The 18,694-nt window shown below is 34.5% G+C and overlaps 3 protein-coding genes across 3 annotated transcripts; 2 read left to right on the top strand and 1 right to left on the bottom strand.

The window, feature by feature from the left end:
• The first annotated feature begins 1,297 nt into the window (after positions 1-1,297).
• On the top strand, positions 1,298-3,473 carry LOC132632839 (COBRA-like protein 4). Its single transcript, XM_060348939.1, has 6 exons — positions 1,298-1,545; positions 1,628-1,707; positions 1,800-2,256; positions 2,341-2,503; positions 2,625-2,875; positions 2,966-3,473. Exons 1-6 carry the CDS (start codon positions 1,476-1,478, stop codon positions 3,196-3,198), a joined length of 1,254 nt encoding a protein of 417 aa, XP_060204922.1. The 5' UTR covers positions 1,298-1,475; the 3' UTR covers positions 3,199-3,473.
• Positions 3,474-6,517: 3,044 nt separating this feature from the next.
• LOC132632841 (COBRA-like protein 4) lies at positions 6,518-8,666 on the top strand. Its single transcript, XM_060348941.1, has 6 exons — positions 6,518-6,738; positions 6,848-6,927; positions 7,001-7,457; positions 7,561-7,708; positions 7,784-8,061; positions 8,159-8,666. Exons 1-6 carry the CDS (start codon positions 6,618-6,620, stop codon positions 8,440-8,442), a joined length of 1,368 nt encoding a protein of 455 aa, XP_060204924.1. The 5' UTR covers positions 6,518-6,617; the 3' UTR covers positions 8,443-8,666.
• A 50-nt stretch (positions 8,667-8,716) lies between these two features.
• Positions 8,717-13,128, bottom strand: LOC132632840 (COBRA-like protein 1). The gene is made up of 6 exons (XM_060348940.1): positions 12,877-13,128; positions 11,240-11,319; positions 10,127-10,583; positions 9,767-9,926; positions 9,391-9,668; positions 8,717-9,296 (listed from the first exon to the last, which is right to left on the bottom strand). Exons 1-6 carry the CDS (start codon positions 12,983-12,985, stop codon positions 9,001-9,003), a joined length of 1,380 nt encoding a protein of 459 aa, XP_060204923.1. The 5' UTR covers positions 12,986-13,128; the 3' UTR covers positions 8,717-9,000.
• Positions 13,129-18,694: the final 5,566 nt, after the last annotated feature.

Consider the following 18,694-nt stretch of genomic DNA (forward strand, 5'->3'; position numbering starts at 1 on the left):
AAGGACGATTTTGTCATTCGGTTTCATCCCGAGATCAGCTGATTGTTATCCGACCTTTAATATGGTATAAAATATTTTTTTAAAATAGGCTTCTTAATGATTTATATTGCTTATACTAAAAATATAAATTCGTCCAAATATGATATTAAATAATCTCACATTCTATCTCGAGATTATTAACCGTTATCTTGCAAACACCTTATACTAGGATCATAACATGAAGATTATAATACAGTAATTAAGGGGGCGGATTTGCTCCATTAATTCTCAATAGTTAGCTTGATGAATGCCACATGGCTATTCAAAATTTTAATGATTTGGATTGCATTTATCTTTTTCTTTATATTTTCACAGAATAGTTAACAAACATATTAATTAACATAATTACATTTGTTACCAAAAAACATGATTACAATTGTTTTTGGACCAAAAAGAATATTTATTAATATGACAGTTTTGAAGACTATAAATAAAAAGCAATTTTGTACGATACAAGTAAACACTATTCAAATAAAATGTTGAAGGTTTTTTACTTTCTAGTTTAAATATTTTTAAAAGAGAAGAATTCGGTTACATGAATTTCATCTGGGAAAGAAAATCTTTTGCCTTTATTTTTTTGAAATAATTTCAAAATTAGATTATTGCAATCTTATACAATTGTATTTATTAGCTTGCTTTTTGCAATTGAAAAAAATGCCAAACTTTCAACTCTCTGGTGCTATGTTACTCATAAGTATGTTTTTGTAATTATCTGTGAAAAGATAAATACATGCAAGCCATCTAAATCGGAACAGCCACGTGGCATTCATCAAGTCTTCTATTGGAGATCAACGGAACAATTAGTAGTACTAATTTAGTACTGGAGTAGATCTCCTCCCTTGCCATGTGCTCATAATTAATTCCTCGTACTAATTGCTCCATTTTCTCGTTAATTTGAAAGAGTCAAAGATTAAGTATCGTGATAAGGAAATTGCATATAAATATTGCAATATTGTTTCTCCAAAGATTCAAACCTAACATTCAAACAGAAAATTAAAAACAGCAGTATATTGTACAAACTAAAGAAGCACGTATGTGGTTAGATCAACATAGAAAATTAGATAGTCATTAATAAATCATTAGGAGGATAGTATTTTAAGGATGGGGTCCCTCCTCCTTTAAGTTCTTTTAATCTAGTAGTAGGAGAAGTATTTACTTATTAAGTTTCTCGTGAGTTGTTCTTGCAATATTGATTTAGTAATACGTCTTCCTTCAAAGTCGTAGTTTGACAATTGCATATAAAAATCAAGAAAGAGGAGGTGCAGTGTTGAAAAAATTTAGTCTCTTTCTAGGAAAGCATCCTTCTATGCGACCATTTCAACACAAATCTCTCTCATTATTAAATAGATACATTAACATAGATATATGAATTTGCATTTCAAACTACTTTAAATAAATCACCTAAGTTGTCGAGAAATTTGGCATAACTTTCCACCATGGAGTCCAAGATTTCATGGAACTCAGCTACTATAACATTTCTCCTTTTTGCGTTATGTTCTGGTGCAGGTATTATATTAAACTCGAATAGTAGCTCTCCTTTACTCATAGGTTCTATATTCTAATTTGAGCTTCTTACTTATAACTGCAGCTGCCTATGATGCATTGGATCCAAAGGGAAACATAACAATCAAATGGGATGTGGTTTCTTGGACTCCTGATGGTTATGTGGTAATGATATTTGAAGTACACTATTATGTCATTCACTGCTAATAAACAGTTTGACATCTTAATTTGGTTCATGAATGTTTCACATTCTTCAGGCAGTGGTGACAATGAACAATTTCCAAATGTATCGTCCTATAACGAACCCTGGATGGACTTTAGGTTGGACATGGGCAAAGAATGAGGTAATTTGGTCCATGTTGGGAGCACAAGCTACTGATCAAGGGGATTGTTCAAAGTTTAGATCCAATATGCCTCACAGCTGTGAGAAAAGTCCTGAAATTGTTGACTTGCTTCCAAATACCCCTTATAACCAGCAAGTTGCTAATTGCTGCACGGGTGGCGTTTTAGCATCCAGGGGACAAGACCCTTCTGCTTCTGTCTCAGCATTTCAGATAGCTGTTGGCTCTGCTGGGACTACAAACAGAACTGTCAAACTTCCCAAAAATTTCACTTTGGATGCACCAGGTGATGGCTATATCTGTGGTCCTGCTAAAGTTGTCAGTCCCTCTATTTTCATCACGCCTGATCAACGACGAATAACAAGGGCTATGAGTAAGTTTGATTTTCTGAATGAATGGGAGTAAATAGTGTGTGCTAATTAAGTGTCTCTAAAACAGCCTGAATTGTTTTATGCAGTGACATGGAGAGTGATCTGCACTTACTCTCAGTTCTTAGCCTCTCCGAAACCAACATGTTGTGTCTCCTTGTCTTCTTTCAACTCTTCTAATTCTCAGGACAGAAGTTATACACCTTGCCCTTTGTGTTCTTGTGGCTGCGAAAACATTAGCAACTGTGTCATGTAAGATTTATATGCATTTCCCATACTTCATATCTTCACAATTACCAGCAGTAATGTAATACTTCAAATAATTCTTCGACGATTCTCCTTAACAGATGATAACGAATAAGTGTAATTGCAGGAAGACACCAAGTGAACAGGTAGTAAATAAGGGGGCGTTGAAATGCACAAAGTACATGTGCCCTATCAATGTGCATTGGCATGTGAATTCAAACTTCAAAAGGTGGTGGGGAGTGAAGATCACCATCACAAACTTGAACTATGTATTCAATTATAGACAATGGACGCTCATCGTTCAACATCCGTACCTCAACAATGCTACTCAAGTTCCTGCCTTTTCATACAAACCGCATATGCCCAACCTATCAAACAGTAAGCTCCCTATCTCTTTATTTGATTCATATTTCTTGGTCATTAGACCATCAAGGCGTTCATCCGGCTGATGATATTCTAACTATGCAGATGATACTGCCTTGTTTTATGGGAGAAAACCATACACTGATGTCCTGATGCAAGCTGGACCAAATGGAAATGTCCACTCAGATTTAACACCTAACAAGGATGGAAAAAAACTTGATCAAAAGAAAGGTTGGGCTTTCCCTCAGAGGGTCTACTTCAATGGCAATCCATGTGTGATGCCATCTCCTGAATCTTACCCATTTGTTCCGGACCCGGTTCATGGTAGAGATCGGTAGGGATGCGGAACCAATGTCACCAACTAAACTAGCAGTATCGGATCTTTGAATAGACAGAGAGAGATGCTCTTCCTGTGGCCACTTTACAATTTCCAGAACTTGTGAAAACTTATAATGTAAAATAATGAGTATTACAATGCACTTCATAATTTCCAGAACTTGTTAATGAAGAATAAAGTGCTTAATCAGAGCACACTCGTATCATCCAATTTTCTTATAGATATTGAATGAGTGCTATAAAATGTCGATGATTCATACAGTAGGTTTGAAGGATATTTGTTTGGGCATGAAACAATGAGTCCTCTTATAAGGACTAAATCTGATCCAACTGTAGTTTTATTGTCAACAAACCTGCTGGATATACAGCTTAATCACAAAATTATGTTGTTTCACTTTGTAATCTGCTAATTGAATGTTATAGACCAAACAGGACAGACCAACCCAAAAGACTAGTCTATTAGGTGAGAGAATCCACTTAAGACAATAAACCCATTAGTATTTTTCTTTTTAATTAACTATGGAACAATTGATACAAAACAATCGCCCCCGCTTGAGGATCAACGATCTTGTTGGTCACGACTGGCACCACTTCTTTGATCCAGGTCACCACTCCTGACACCCATCTGGCCCAGTTGATCAAATGGCTGGTATCTCTTTTTTTTTTTAAGAGTGCAGTTGGTCATGGCTGGCACCCCTCTTAGATCCACTATCCTGGCCACCGCTCCTAGCGCCCTACCATTGCTCATGGCTGGCACCCCTCCTGGGTCCTGGCGGACCTGGCCCCGCTCCTAACACATCATTGTTCACTTATGTAACAATGTTCAAGAAGCTTCGAGATTTTAATTCAGGATTCAGTTTTTAATCTGAGGCATTCGAGTTCATTTGCAACTTCGGTAGGATTCTTCGACTCGAAGCACATCCTTGATACAACAACCCTGCTCTTAACAATATAAAATGCTCTCAAGAAGATTAAATTAGGTTGAAAGGGAAGACATGTTGGTATATATTTTGAAGATGATTCGAAAATCAAATTGCCCATTTAGACGAGACATAATATTTTGAAAAGGTGTCATTCAATCTTTAAAGGGCTCATCTATTGTTCAACAGGTATGTTGGATACTTGTTGAATCTCTATAAATACATATCCTATATGCCAAAATTGATAACTTGATTTATTTATCCTTTGGCTTTATCATTTCATTTCCTTCCAAACTCTTGTGTTATTTCACCCTAAATTCTTACAAAAGCAATTGAAAAATTTAAGAGTTCTCTAAAACTTTTATTTGAGTGCATATTAGAAGATGCATTAGTAGTTCATTGTATCTTGCCTCGAGCCAATTTTTTTTATACAAAAACTATCTTTTCTTTGATTGTTAACTATTGTATCTTGTAATTTGTTAATTAAACTAGTCGTTGGACACGTGTGTTGCATGTGTATCCCATGCTAATAAGTACAAATCTTCTATAATGATGTAAATAAATTTAGAATAAGCAGTAAGTTACATGAAATTTGAAGGTAAAAATGCAAGCCAAACTCATGAAAGGTGATTCTATTCAATCGATATTTATTGCTATTGCAATGCACAATCTTATCATAAATTGCTATAGGTTGAAGTCCAAAGAAACAATAAATTTGACGGGAAATATTACAAGCCAAAAATGAGAAAGAATAATAGAAGCATGATATACCAAGTAAAGACTAACAGAAAATCTAAGACATTGGAATAGAATTACAAAAATCTTGTCTTCAACTTAAATCTTCGCCTTCAAACAATTAGTTGAATGCTAGAAAATAAAGAATCTCAAGAAAAAATAATTAGGAGGGAAAAAAACCTTACAACAGAAAGTAAGAGTTGTCGTAGTAGGACCAAAAAAATAAGAGAAAACATAATCTAAAAGGAAGAAAACAAAATAAATGAAAAGATCACAAAAATTTTCCACTGTCATCATGGAAATTTCATATTCATCAGAGTATAAAACTTATACGGCGATAACTTAAAATAATAATATCAAAAATTACTATTCAACCATCTAAGCTAATTGAAGAAAGAAAAAGTACGAGCTTAACTTATCTGTAGAGAAAGTATCGTTTTTTGCACTAAAGCACAAACCATTGTATGTTACGACTCGAGTTTGCCACCATGTCTTTAAAAAGAGTTCAAAAAGTAAGCATGAAATGAATAGGAAAGGTTGGAACACTAAACATATTGAGACTGTTAAGTTTTTTTTACAATAATTCAGTTATTGTATATTTAATAGAGCAAACAAAGAGTTCAAAACAGTATTGTTATGTTTTTTAACAATAATTCAGTCATTGAATATATTTAACAGAGCAAACAACGAGTTCAAAATAGTTCGCGTTTATGGTCAGAACTCATCATAACGTCTTTCACAGTTTTCTTTCTTCTGATTTTAATTTTTCTTTTACTTTTTTTTTTTTTTTTTTTTTTGGTTATCTTTATTCAATGTATGTTTACATCTTAACAAACTCTTGCAAAGAATGAAAAACTGAAAATTAAATGACAGTGGATAGATATAATTCTACCTTTTGCATACGTCAATGATTACTCGGAAATGAAAGTAATTACAAGAAAGCGAAACTGCAGAGTAATTGGTATATACATGGATTTCATGCCAATGACTTTCCATTTAATTAATTCATTTATCATTTCTTTGAAGTGAATTTACTATTTAATGTAGTACAAAAATATTATAAAAGTGGTGTTTAAATGAGGGGTGAAAGAGTCGTTCAATCTTTGAGGGACATTTTGGTAATTTAACTTTACACTTAGGGTCTTTCCACTTTTAGTATAATACGATGATATGAATGTTCTTCTTTAGCGTCACCATCTCCAATAGTTTCCAACAAGACATACAAGAAAAAGAAAAAGATCTCCGCTCTTTGAATTCGTTTTACAAATGCAAGTGTTCGGTTCTGGGGACTGTAATATATAATGATAGCCTAATATTTCCATCAAATTAGGATTCTTTCACTATTAGGGGTAGTAGGTTTTGCATTTTTAATGGTTTGTGGGAGGTTAAAATTTTTGTTATATATAATCAAGAACAATTATGACTTAACATCTTACTACAAAGAGCCAGTTTTGCCTACAGTTTTAACTCACTAATCAGAACTGATAATGTATCCCACCTAGGAAATGACTGCTTAGCTATTGCGTTCAAATGTCCCATTTTTCTCCGCCTCTCTCAGCTTGATGACCCTTGAAAGATACCAAAATAGGTGAGAAAGAATTATAGAGTGGGAGTGAGAAAATGAGATTATGGCATAGCACCCAACAACCATTAGGTGTGGCATCAACATGAGCTAAAATTCCCTCCCTTTTAATACTCCAAGTTCATTCTTTTAGAAGAAAAAAAAAACATAAGATCCATAAACATCAAGATATACTATACTAAGGATGTCTCAGAAAAGAATATCTCTTGATCGAAAAGATTACTCCGATCAATGCCAAATCTTATTTCCTCTAGCAAAGTTAATATTTTTCGCAGTCGTCTTGCCTTCTATCTTGCCTCATGCAGGTACTGTACAATTTTATAAATATGAAATTGCATATTGTAGGTTGTAGCCCCTTTCCTTTTGTTACCTGGCAATCAATTACATATTTTTGTCTTCCTTTTGGACTTTCAGATGCATTTGATCCATTGGATCCATTTGGGAACATCACAATAAAATGGGACGTCATGTCTTGGACACCAGATGGCTATGTGGTAAGTATCTTCATAAAACATTGAATGGAACGAAGGATTATACGAGTAATGAAAATATGCAACATTTGTCTAGGCTGTTGTAACGATGAATAATTTCCAAATGTATCGGCATATTATGAGCCCTGGATGGACTTTAGGCTGGAACTGGCCAAAGAAAGAAGTGATGTGGTCCATAGTGGGAGCACAAACAACAGAGCAAGGTGATTGTTCCAAGTTTCAAGGAAATGTACCACACTGCTGCAAGAAGGACCCCGTACTTGTTGACTTGCTTCCTGGAGTTCCCTATAAACAACAGTTCAGCAACTGCTGCAAAGGTGGGGTCCTCGCGTCTTGGGGTGAAGATCCTTCAGAGTCGGTATCTGCCTTTCAGATTAGTGTTGGACTTGCTGGAACATCAAACAAGACAGTAAAACTACCCAAGAATTTCAGTCTGCTTGGTCCAGGACCAGGCTACAGTTGTGGCCCTGCAAAGATAGTGCCGTCCACGGTTTTCCTCACTGATGATCATAGGCGAAAAACTCAAGCATTGAGTAAGTTTCCCTTTTTTTTTTTTTTTTTTTTTTTTGCTTCTATTTTTTCCTGTGTTTTTGGCGTTTCAATATGCAATCAGGTTGATGTAAAAATTACTTGCAGTGACCTGGAACGTGACATGCACCTATTCTCAGTTTCTTTCATCCAAGTACCCGAGTTGTTGTGTTTCTTTCTCAACTTTCTACAATGACACAATCACTCCTTGCCCATCCTGTGCTTGTGGTTGCAGTCATAAACACAATTGCATCATGTAGGTATCCTTTGCATACGTCGAGCTTTCCCATTAACATTTGGTAATTAGTCTACTGGAATTTTGATGATGCAGGGGAGACTCGGAAAAATTGAAAAGGAAGGGAATAAACACTCCAAAAAAGGATAATGAACCACTGCTACAATGCACGCACCACATGTGCCCAATAAGAGTGCATTGGCATGTTAAGATCAATTACAAGGATTATTGGAGAGTCAAGATTGCTATCACTAACTTCAATTACAGATTGAACCATACACAGTGGACACTGGTGGCACAACATCCTAATCTCAACAATGTCACTCAAGTTTTCAGCTTCAACTACAAGCCTCTCGTCCCTTACCAATCCATTAGTGAGTGCATATGAATATCAACTTTCAGTTTTTTTTTCTCAAACTTCATGCTGAAAAGAAATTGAACTGAACTTAACTATCATTTCTCGATACACAGATGACACTGGCATGTTCTATGGTATGAAGTTTTACAATGATCTCTTGATGGAAGCCGGACCTTCTGGGAATGTTCAATCTGAGGTACTTATGCAAAAGGATAAGAACACATTTACACTGAAGTCAGGATGGGGATTTCCTCGGAGAGTCTACTTTAATGGAGATGAATGCAAACTTCCCCCTCCGGATTCATACCCAATTTTGCCCAACTCTGCTGAAAAAATACCATTTTCATTTCCAAGCACTGCAATTTGCACGATTTTGATGATTTTCCTCACCTGGTAACGGAAAAAATCACTCAGCAACAACATTTAGATTGTGTTCCATCATTTAGATTTTACTGGCGCTTCTCATAACATTTAGATTGTGTTCCATCATCAAGAGCTTGTTCCGGTTGTTGTAAATCGCGTGCATGTGGATAGGATAGTGAAATTGAACCTTGTTCATTTTATTGTATGTATATCCAGAGATAACAATTGACTTATGTACAAGATTCTTGCTTTCTGCCACTTCCAAATTATGAAGCTTTCTAAACATCATTCAATAGTATACATCAAAATTCTCAAAATGTAGGGCACAAAGCATTATCAAAAGGGGTTACAATGTGTTTAAAGATATACAATGCTTATGTGTAACCTCAAGCAATCAAACCGAAACACACTAAGTCAGTGGTTACATCTACAAAATCACCAAGTAAACCTTCACAAATGGGAACCTAGGGGTGAAGTTGCAGAAGTGATGCTTTTAAATTTACTGAAGACATAATGTTGATATAGACAAGGATAGGAAAACCTCTTCATTGGAAGCAATGAAAATCCTCAATTATATTTCTTTCTTATAATTTTACAAGTTATGTGAACATAGTAGAATAAGAGATATCAAAATTGCGGCCAAAGAGTGAGGTAGAGTAAGCACACTGTGGACACTAGCATTTGGTAGGTAGGGATAGACATCCGCAGGTGGCATAACACAATTGTCCCCATTAAAGTAAACCTTTCGAGGGAAAGCCCATCCTTCGTCAAAGGTGAAGGTCGATTTATCCTTCTGAAGTATGACCTCTGATTGCACATTTCCAGAAGGTCCGCTCTGCATTAGCAGATCATTGTAATATTTGATTCCCCAAAACATAGCAGTATCATCTGTAAAAGATCAATTTTAAAAGATGAGATCAGCTAGAAAGCTCAAATGTAAACGAAAAGTTGTATTTCAATGTCAAGGGCAAAGACTACTCACTAATGGAACCATACGGGACCAGTGGCTTATAATTAAAGCTGAATATCTGGGTGAGATTGTCAAAGTTGGGGTGCTGAACAACAAGATTCCACTGGGAATAATTCATTCTGTAGTTAAAATTTGTTATTGTGATTTTTACCCTCCAGTAAGCTTTATAGTTGGTCTTAACATGCCAATGAACTCTAATGGGACACATATGAGGAGTACATTGGACCAGAGGTCTGAAATCATTCTTTCCGGAACTTAGACGTGCTGAAGCTAAATAAGGGGAGTCCGGTCTGTCAGAGAGCATAAAAAAATATCAAATGAATATTAAGAGCTTCTGGAAATTAAAATAAAAAGGGAGAATTTGAGATTAAAGATAATGATTTCTTACTCTACGCATGTTCCCGGTTGAGTTATGTTATTTTGGCAACCACATGCGCAAGTCGGGCAGTTTATAATTGTGTCGTTGTAGAAAGAGGATAGTGAGACACAACAAGTGGGTGTCTTCTGAGCTAGGAACTGTGAATAGGTGCAAGTAACATTCCATGTCACTGCAAGGAAAAAGATAGAATTAACATGATTATATCTTTTACTAGAACAGGCTTGTCAATTTTCATGCTTAAAGAGAATATCTTGAGAAAGTAAAGGAAGATAGTAGAAATAACATTACTTAATTGAAAAAGAAAAACATTCAACAACCGAGAGAAACTATTCTTGCTTACTCATTGCTTTATAACCCACTGTAACTTACTCAAAGCTTGAGTGAACCTCCTTCCATCTGGTGTTGGAAACTTGGTTGGTTTCCCCTTCGTTGCAGGCCCACAAGTATATCCAGGCCCCGGTGCCTTGAGGGTGAAGTTTTTTGGCAACCTCACGGTTTTGTTACTTGTTCCTGCTTGACCGACAGTCAGCTGGAATGCGCTAACAGCTTTCTCCGGATCTTGAACCCACGAGCTAATTACTCCACCTTTGCAACAATTTGCAATTTGCTGGTTATACGGAGTTCCTGGCAACAAGTCGACAATGGTTGGATCCCTTTTGCAGCAATGAGGGATGTTCACTTTGAATCTTGAACAGTCTCCTTGCTCTGTGGCTTGACCTCCAACTGCACCCCAGATTACTTCTTTTTTGGCCCATGTCCAACCCAATTTCCACCCCGGTGCTTGAATATGACGATACTTTTGGAAGTTATACATTGCAACAACAGCCTGCTTAATGCAAAGGAAAAAACATTTTTTGGGTCAAATACAATTGTGTTAAACTTCATTATAAGCTATGATTGGTATTTTAAGTGACAAGTGATGTTCCTAAGAAAAAAAAAACTGAACTTCCATGTTTGCACTAATTCAAATAGATAAGAAAATAATGTAAACTCAAAGAGAACTTATAAAAAAACAATAATTTCCAGCAAACTCAAAGAAAACTTATAAACAATAATTTCTAGCTTATTCTTATGGTTCCCGGAACCTTCGATAAATTTCAAAATGCTTAGATTGGAGAGATTCTATAAGGGGCCTTTGTACTCTGTAAAAAGAGCTACCGCAAGAACAGAATTAAATACTTGAACCACCATGAGGTTAGCTTGTTTTATTTTGTAGAAAGTACGGTAAGAAGGGGACCTTCAAAATAAGTGTGTCCTATCATGTTTCAGGGGGCAAAGTACACCTATTTATGTTTTTTTTTTTTTCCCTTCAGTGAGGGATCAAAGTGAAAGTCCTTGAGTGTTGGTTTGCAAATCCAATTAGCTTGGAAATCAGACAATGATACATCTGAAATCATGTTCCTTCTACATAGAATCATATTTGCCTTTGCTGAGAGATATTGACGAACATGTCATTAGTAAAATAAGAGCAAATACACTCACAGTATATCCATCTGGAGTCCACGATATAACATCCCACTTGATGGTAATATTTCCATTGGGATCTAGTGCATCATAAGCGTCTGCAACAATATCCAGCAAATAGTAAACTTCTTTATTCGAGCTCAAGACAAATGGTATAATTAGCGGTTAAATTTCTATTATTTCTAAGAGTTTATTCCGTATCCCAAAGTTTGGTCTTCACATAGACAAGTTAAATTATTAGAACTCATCCTCAACAGTAAGTAATCTGAACTAACTCATCAACCTGGCCCACAAAAACTGTATAAAGCCACTGTATAAGATTGTACATTTTTATGTCCCGAACATCATAAATGTAAAAGTCAGCTGAGGTAAATTTAATATTACAAATCTAAGATTATGTAGGTGAATCTAATATCACCAATGCGAACTAACTCATCAATAATCAACAAAAATTCAGTAAAGCCACAGTTTAACGAATGTGCATAAGATTGCAAGAATATCAATGTTTGAATCATTATAAATGCCAATGGTTGATCTAAAATTACTCGTAACAAAATATCTTTTGCTCCTAAATCACCTACTTGAAGTTTGACCATCAAATTTAGACTAAGATCAGTTATTCAGAAACCATCTTACATAGTAGTACATTTGCCTGAGAGCGCACAAATTATTACTCCCTCTGTCCCAATTTAAGCGTCTTACTTTTCATTTTTGTTTGTCCCAAAAAAAGCGTCTCTTTCTATATTTAGTAAGTTTTTCAATTCCAACATTCCACGTGGCAAGGTTAAGACCATAAGATTTAAAGTACTACACATATCTTTAATTTAAGTCCACTAGATCAAAAAATCTTTATTTATTTCTTAAACTCCATGCCCAGTCAAACTAAAATAGGACGGAGGGAATACCATTCATTTTTTAAAGCCCTAAATTAAGAGAAGGGTATCCTAGATTATTAGTATTCTGCATTTCTGTCACAAAAAAGGTCATGAAATAGATTTTTTTTTTCTGACTGAAGAAACAACCCAGGGATAAAAAGCAAAACACGACAACCTTAAAAGAAATTAAAACAAGGAATAATTCAAAAGAGAGAGAACCTCAACTAAAACAATGGGTGAATGTCGATAAATAATTAGTATTAAAAAAATAAAAGAAAATAAAAATAAAGCGTTTTATAAGATGGTCAACGAAATGCTCTAGAGTCTTCCACTGTACCGCAGAGTAATCAAAGCCGAGCATGCACATCAACGTGCAGGACATTCTTATTCCATCAATAAACAAACTCGAATATATCGATTGTCTGACTTAAAAAAAAAAAAAATCGAATATCCAAACTATCTTTGACCAAAAGTTAATCAAACCAACTCCACGAATGCCAAATAAAAGAAATTACTTTTATGTCGACCCACAAGAATAAAAGGGGAAAAAAAACATTTTTTCAAGATTATCATAATCCCTTTATGTGTAATCTTGACTCTCTTCTTTTCCGTTACAGTGAAACAGGTCCAGGAATTTACATTAGCAATGTTACATGTTGAAGATAACCCAAGATATAAACATGCTGTCAGAAGTGAATGATAAGAACAAACATTTTTTTTTTTAATGGAATACTTAAATGGTATATGATGACAGAGGGAAAAAACACATTGGACACTCACCTGTAGACGTAAAGCATATAAGAGAAAACAAGGAGGTCATCAGAATAGCTAAACTGCTAAATTTAGTGATTGATCTTGAGCTGGAACTGAGACAAAGGCAGACCTCCATTCTTGAGGCAAAAAAAAAAAAAAAGACTTAGTGGTCAGTGGATAGTTTGTGGATTTTTAACTTGAGAAGAGTGACAAATGCTATTTTGTGTTTGGGGAATGCTGGTTGGCACAATAGCAATGAGAAAGAAGAGCATTTAAGCGTTGGGGTTGGGGGTTTGCCGCGGGGGGGGGGGGGGGGGGGGGGGGGAATTAGAAAGTGTAGTGGCATGGAGTTAGCCTTTTGTGATGTTCAAATGGAGAGGGTGCCAAAAAAAAAAAAACTATGGAAAGGGGCAAAATAGACTTTATAGAGCCAACTGTCATAAGTTAAGCTAATTACTTCCTAGTTCCTCCGATTAAAGAAGAGTATCCGCTTAGCCATTTACATACTCCTTAAAAAAATAGTACTGTAACTTTTAAACAAAAATAGATAATTTGACTAAACTATCCCTAATTAAATAGGCATTAGAATTTGATCACTTAACACTTAGGGTATGTTTGGAAAACCACATGGTAATTGGAATTGGTGTAATTACTAGGGTAGTAATCACACATCCTTGTAATGACACCATTAGTTTGATTTAAAATAAAATTTAACTATAAAAAGTGTAAAATTAATATTTAAAAGATATGTGCCTTTATAAATGATATTAAATTAGTTTTTAATAACATGTTGTTTCTTAAAAATATATTAATTAATAATCATATATTTGTAACTAATATTGCAAAAATAATTGATATATATTTTTTATATTAATAATATTTTTATTTTAATTAATTATAAACTTAAAAGCATACTTTTTGGTGAGAACATCATGGATTGGATGTTTGAGAATTTTTTTTTTATAAATATAATGCCATAACATTATTCAAGTGTTTAACCAAAAAAAATCTAGCAATTGTAAGTGCAAAAAATAGACAACATGCAATGTGAAATAACAAATCAATATTATTAAAACAAATAAATTAAAATTCAAAAATATAACCTAAATTCAAAAACCAAAAGAAAAAGTTTTAACAAAATACTCTTATGTCAAATTCCTACATTACATAAGTAATTAGTTCAAGATGAAACATGGACTCCCCCATTTATGTTGTCTATTTTGTACATGAACAATCATAAACACAATACGTGGAGGTCATCTAATATATGAACAATGCAGAATATTTACATATCACATAAACGCAAGGCATGTATCTTGCATTTAAAGTTTAGTTTTTAATCATCTTTTAATAAAATATGTATTCTTATATTAAATTGTCACTGCTATAATTAAATTATAGTATGATTTACTGTAAAAATAGGTATGCTCAGAACAATATTCCTCTAGCAAAATGCAAGATATTTTAGGCAGATAGTAAATTTGTAACTAGCCTATAATAACATGAATGAAATTTACATTTTGAATAAATAATACTTCGTGGAATGTGATCGGCCATTCTATGTTCATATAATTAGGATTAATCAGCGTGCAAAGTGATTTCAATTAGTTTTTAGGCAGCCTAAAAGTGGATAATGAAGCTGATGTGTTGGAATCTTCAGGGCAATTCCTTCTTTTGGGGGTGATCTTTAAATTTTGCCCCTCATATTTGAAATCTTTAAATTTTGCCTTTCGATTAAAATCATGGGTTCCAGGTTCGAACTCCCACTCAGTCAAAATTTTAAAAAAAATTCACAAGGCATAGTTTAAATTTCGCTATGCCCCCACCGGCATACACTTGTTAAGGAATTATCAAAGTTATGCCGGACCCGGCATACTTATGCCAAGTCTGCCCATAAGGCATGAGCATGTCGGGTCCGGTATAACTTTGGTAATTCCTTAATAAGTGTATGCCGAGTTTGGCATACGCGCGACCCAAACCTTGCCTTACAATTTTTTTTTAATTTATGCTTGAACGGGAGTCCGAATCCAGAACCTCATGATTTCTGCGTGAACGCTCAGGGTTGCAATGCGAAAGGCAAAAATTAAACACCAACAATATGAGGGGCATAATTTAAAGACCATAAATATGAGGGGCAAAATTTAAAAACCACCCCAAAAGAAGGGCAATCCGCGCAAAAAAATGATTTAGGACATCTCTTGGGCTAAGCGAGAGTATGCATAGCAGTGGTTGGGCTTGAGGTCCAATCCATTCTTTTAACTTTTTTTCTTTTATTTATATTTTGCATTGGTGTGCTAACACTTTATAAGCTTGGATGACTAACCCCAAAAGACAGTGAGTATGGAGTTGCTATTTTAAAATCTGTTACCTTTCTCTTTTTAAACAAGTTTAAAGTCTGCTTTTTTATTTCAGTTTATTGACGTTAAACTTACAGACTATCGTTCCCTACAAAAAAAAATGCTTAAGTTTTAAAGTATCAAAATTGGAAAAATTTCAGAAATATACAAATTGATCACTTACATTGCAAAAAATAGCTAAAAACTTACATTACAAATAATAACTCAAAATATACAACCATATACAGATACTTATACCAACATATACAAATATATACGAAGGCAGAGAGAGAGAGAGAAAAATTTAGGTCATTTTCTATAAGAATTAAAAAAAAAAGTCAATTTTAGTAGCATTATTGCCCCAATTAACATACAATATAATTTTCTCATCAAAATTATAGTTTCTTTTGTTAGACAAAGACCCAATAAAGTATAACATTTTTAAGAAAATAAGTGGTAATTTTCAGCTTCAGTTTTAGACCACGAAAGTAGTTTAGGCCTATTTCAATCTTGACTTAAGACCAAACACATCCCAAACATTGTTGTTCCGTTTATTTGAATGTTTGACACAACAATGAAATTAAGAGGGGCAATTTGCATGATTGGCCTTCGCTGGGGGTGTTCTTTAATTTTTGGCCAGCACATTAGTGGTCTTTAATTTTTACCCTTCGCCTAAGATACATTGCAAATCCTTGTCCTGAAAAGAACACTGAGGTTGAGAAGAGATTTCCCAAAAAAAAAAAAAAGTTTAATCACTACATGTAAATAAGTGAGATAAAAACTGATAAGTAGCAACTATTATAATCAGAGTAATCCGTTAAAATAATGGGTAGAAAAGAAAGCTCGTGAGATAATCACTCGCAAATAAATTTGTTATTTATTAAGGTCTTAACCTCAGAAGCAAAGCTGGTTACTGTATTACACAACTCTTTTAAAGAGGGGAGATAATCACGAAAATCAGATAACAGAATAAGAAGTTAATAATGCAGAACTCCTGAAAATTTCAGAATTCTGTCTGCTCCTGTAACTTAAATTAAAACTTAACATCCAAGAATGTAACACAGTAAACAGCATTCAAAAAAAAAAAAAAAAGTTTCCATGCATAAAACACAGGCATGAAAGAGCAGGAGACGTGTTCTTAGAGGAGAGTTGTGCCTTGTATACAGTGCCAAAACCGCCTCGCCATATTTTTTTTAGTTTGATGGAAGTTGTTGATTGCTAATTCTAGTTCACTAGATGCAAAATTCTTTGTGCACGCCAAGAACACAAAGTAAGACATCAAATTTTCCTATCAGAGTTAGAACCAGAACTTGTATGTGGCTTCCCAAAAAAACAGACGAATGGAATTCGCCATTCTCTAAAGAGTGTGATCACTAATGAAATTTCATGCTACTCAGTATAGTCAACTTGTTTATCATAATAAATAAAACAACTGCAATATGCCTGAATAATTGTTTGATAGATAAGTACAAAACACACTTGACTAACTGCCTCTGTCCTTAACCAAATCAAACATATTTGACCAAGCCATAGCAGGTATACTCTGAACTCTATTATCGAACCTTACATTGAACCTGCCAATTTATTATCTTTGGTGTCTTCCATATCTCAGGAGAGACATATTTTAACTACAATTTATTTGAGAACTTACAGAGGACAATTTATTTTTTATAACTACACAGAGGAGGTAATAATGTGGAAGCAAAGATATATTATATTGTAAGTTGAGGAAAACATACTGATCTAAAGAGAAATTCAACTTTGAAGAAGTTGTTCATTTCTGCTCTACTGCATAAACTATATATAAATCACCCAACCGAATAAACATGAAAAAAGAAAAAAAAACTACAACTGTAACTTTAAAAAAAACAGGGATTTAAAAAAAAAATGAGAGATCGTTAATGCAAACTAAATTAAAATACTGAAAAGAATGTAACTTGATACCAGGAACGTGTAGGGATGAAATGAACAAAAGAAGTAAATAGACGACATGGGGGGCCAAGACAGGACGAAGTAAGATTTCATACAAACATATTACTCTTAAGCGCATCTTTCAGTTTAATAGGTTCAAATATAAATAAACCAATAGGCGTTTCAAGAGTGATTGCTATAGGCCCTTCTTAGGACATGCTTGTATTAGATGTAATTAGTATGATTATTTAGCTTTTCCTTCGTTTTTCTAAACAGTCCAACTGCAAAATAATACCACACCAAAAGAAGAAGAATATATATAGTTCCTTTAGTGTAAATAAGACTGTTCCAATAATCATCCAAAGAATCATGATTTGAAACTATGTATTTAATGACTTGCTTTAAGATGGTCGAAACCAAGATTATGCCAGGACAAACTGCTAATAACGTGTGTGTGTGTGGGGGGGGGGGGGGGGGGGGGGGAGAATAATATAATATAATATACTCATGAAAAGTTTTAAAAAAAGAAACATTTAGTTGTTGATCTGAAAAGGTCTATTTTACATGTTGCAAATATATCCAAAGACGGAAAGGCGGTAAAGATTACTCTGAAAGAATTACAGACCTGTATCTTTTGAGTAAACAGCACCATTTGGTTATCCCTTCATTTTCCCAAACAATCTAACTGCAAAATAATACCAAACCAAAAGAATGAGAATATATAAGTTACTTAAATTATCTTTTGGCATAGCCGGTTGAGATCTCTTTTTGGTAGTTGGACATCCAGTTGAAAACACTTGGATTTCATGATAGAAGAACACAGCTGCTGGTAAACACTATATATAACCAATCAAAAAAATAGTTTCCAGAGCTCGCTGTGGGAAATTGAGAGGAGAATGTCGAGTCATATTCTCTTCTTCCGCCCATATGCACAATTTGTGAACCCTGCCAGAAGAGATATAGATGTCCAGAGAAGCGATATATAATAGAGATAATGCGAAAAGCAGAACTCAAATCATCAGCAATACCCCTCGTTGAAACATCAATGGTTTTCAATAAAATATTGCAGATTCTTTCTGCTTCCTGAATAATATGGCTTTTGGGGATTTGATAATTAGAAAGGTCGAACATATTTACAGAGAGTTCTTAAACTGTTGAACTTCTGCAATAAAGTAAACCGTATGTTTGCGTCTCTTTTTTTCCGGGAAGACGCTGTTCACCAGAATTTGATCTACAGGGAAAAACCAGAATTCAAAAGCGATAACCTTGAGAATCCAGTCTCTTGAATGTAATCGAAAGAAGTCTGAGGAAATTTACACGGAAATAGTGGACGCGACAGAAGTAAAAGGAATTGGTTGTGATAGGAAAAGTCGCATACCTGGGCCAATTGGAGGAATTTTTGTGCGTCTGACTGTAAATAGACCTTTGGAATGCCCCTTCCAACTAATAGAATCTGCTTTGATGCAATCCAAAGCTATGTTGCTTAGCAGCTGAAGCAAAAGACATACTCGTTCTACTTCCCAATCATTTACATTCCTTCTAAGAAAGAGATTCCAGCCTGGTGTTGAAAAGAGATTCCAGCCTTGAGTTGAATAAAA

The sequence above is a fragment of the Lycium barbarum genome, chromosome 3, assembly GCF_019175385.1.
Source record: "Lycium barbarum isolate Lr01 chromosome 3, ASM1917538v2, whole genome shotgun sequence".
Lineage (NCBI taxonomy): Eukaryota > Viridiplantae > Streptophyta > Magnoliopsida > Solanales > Solanaceae > Lycium > Lycium barbarum.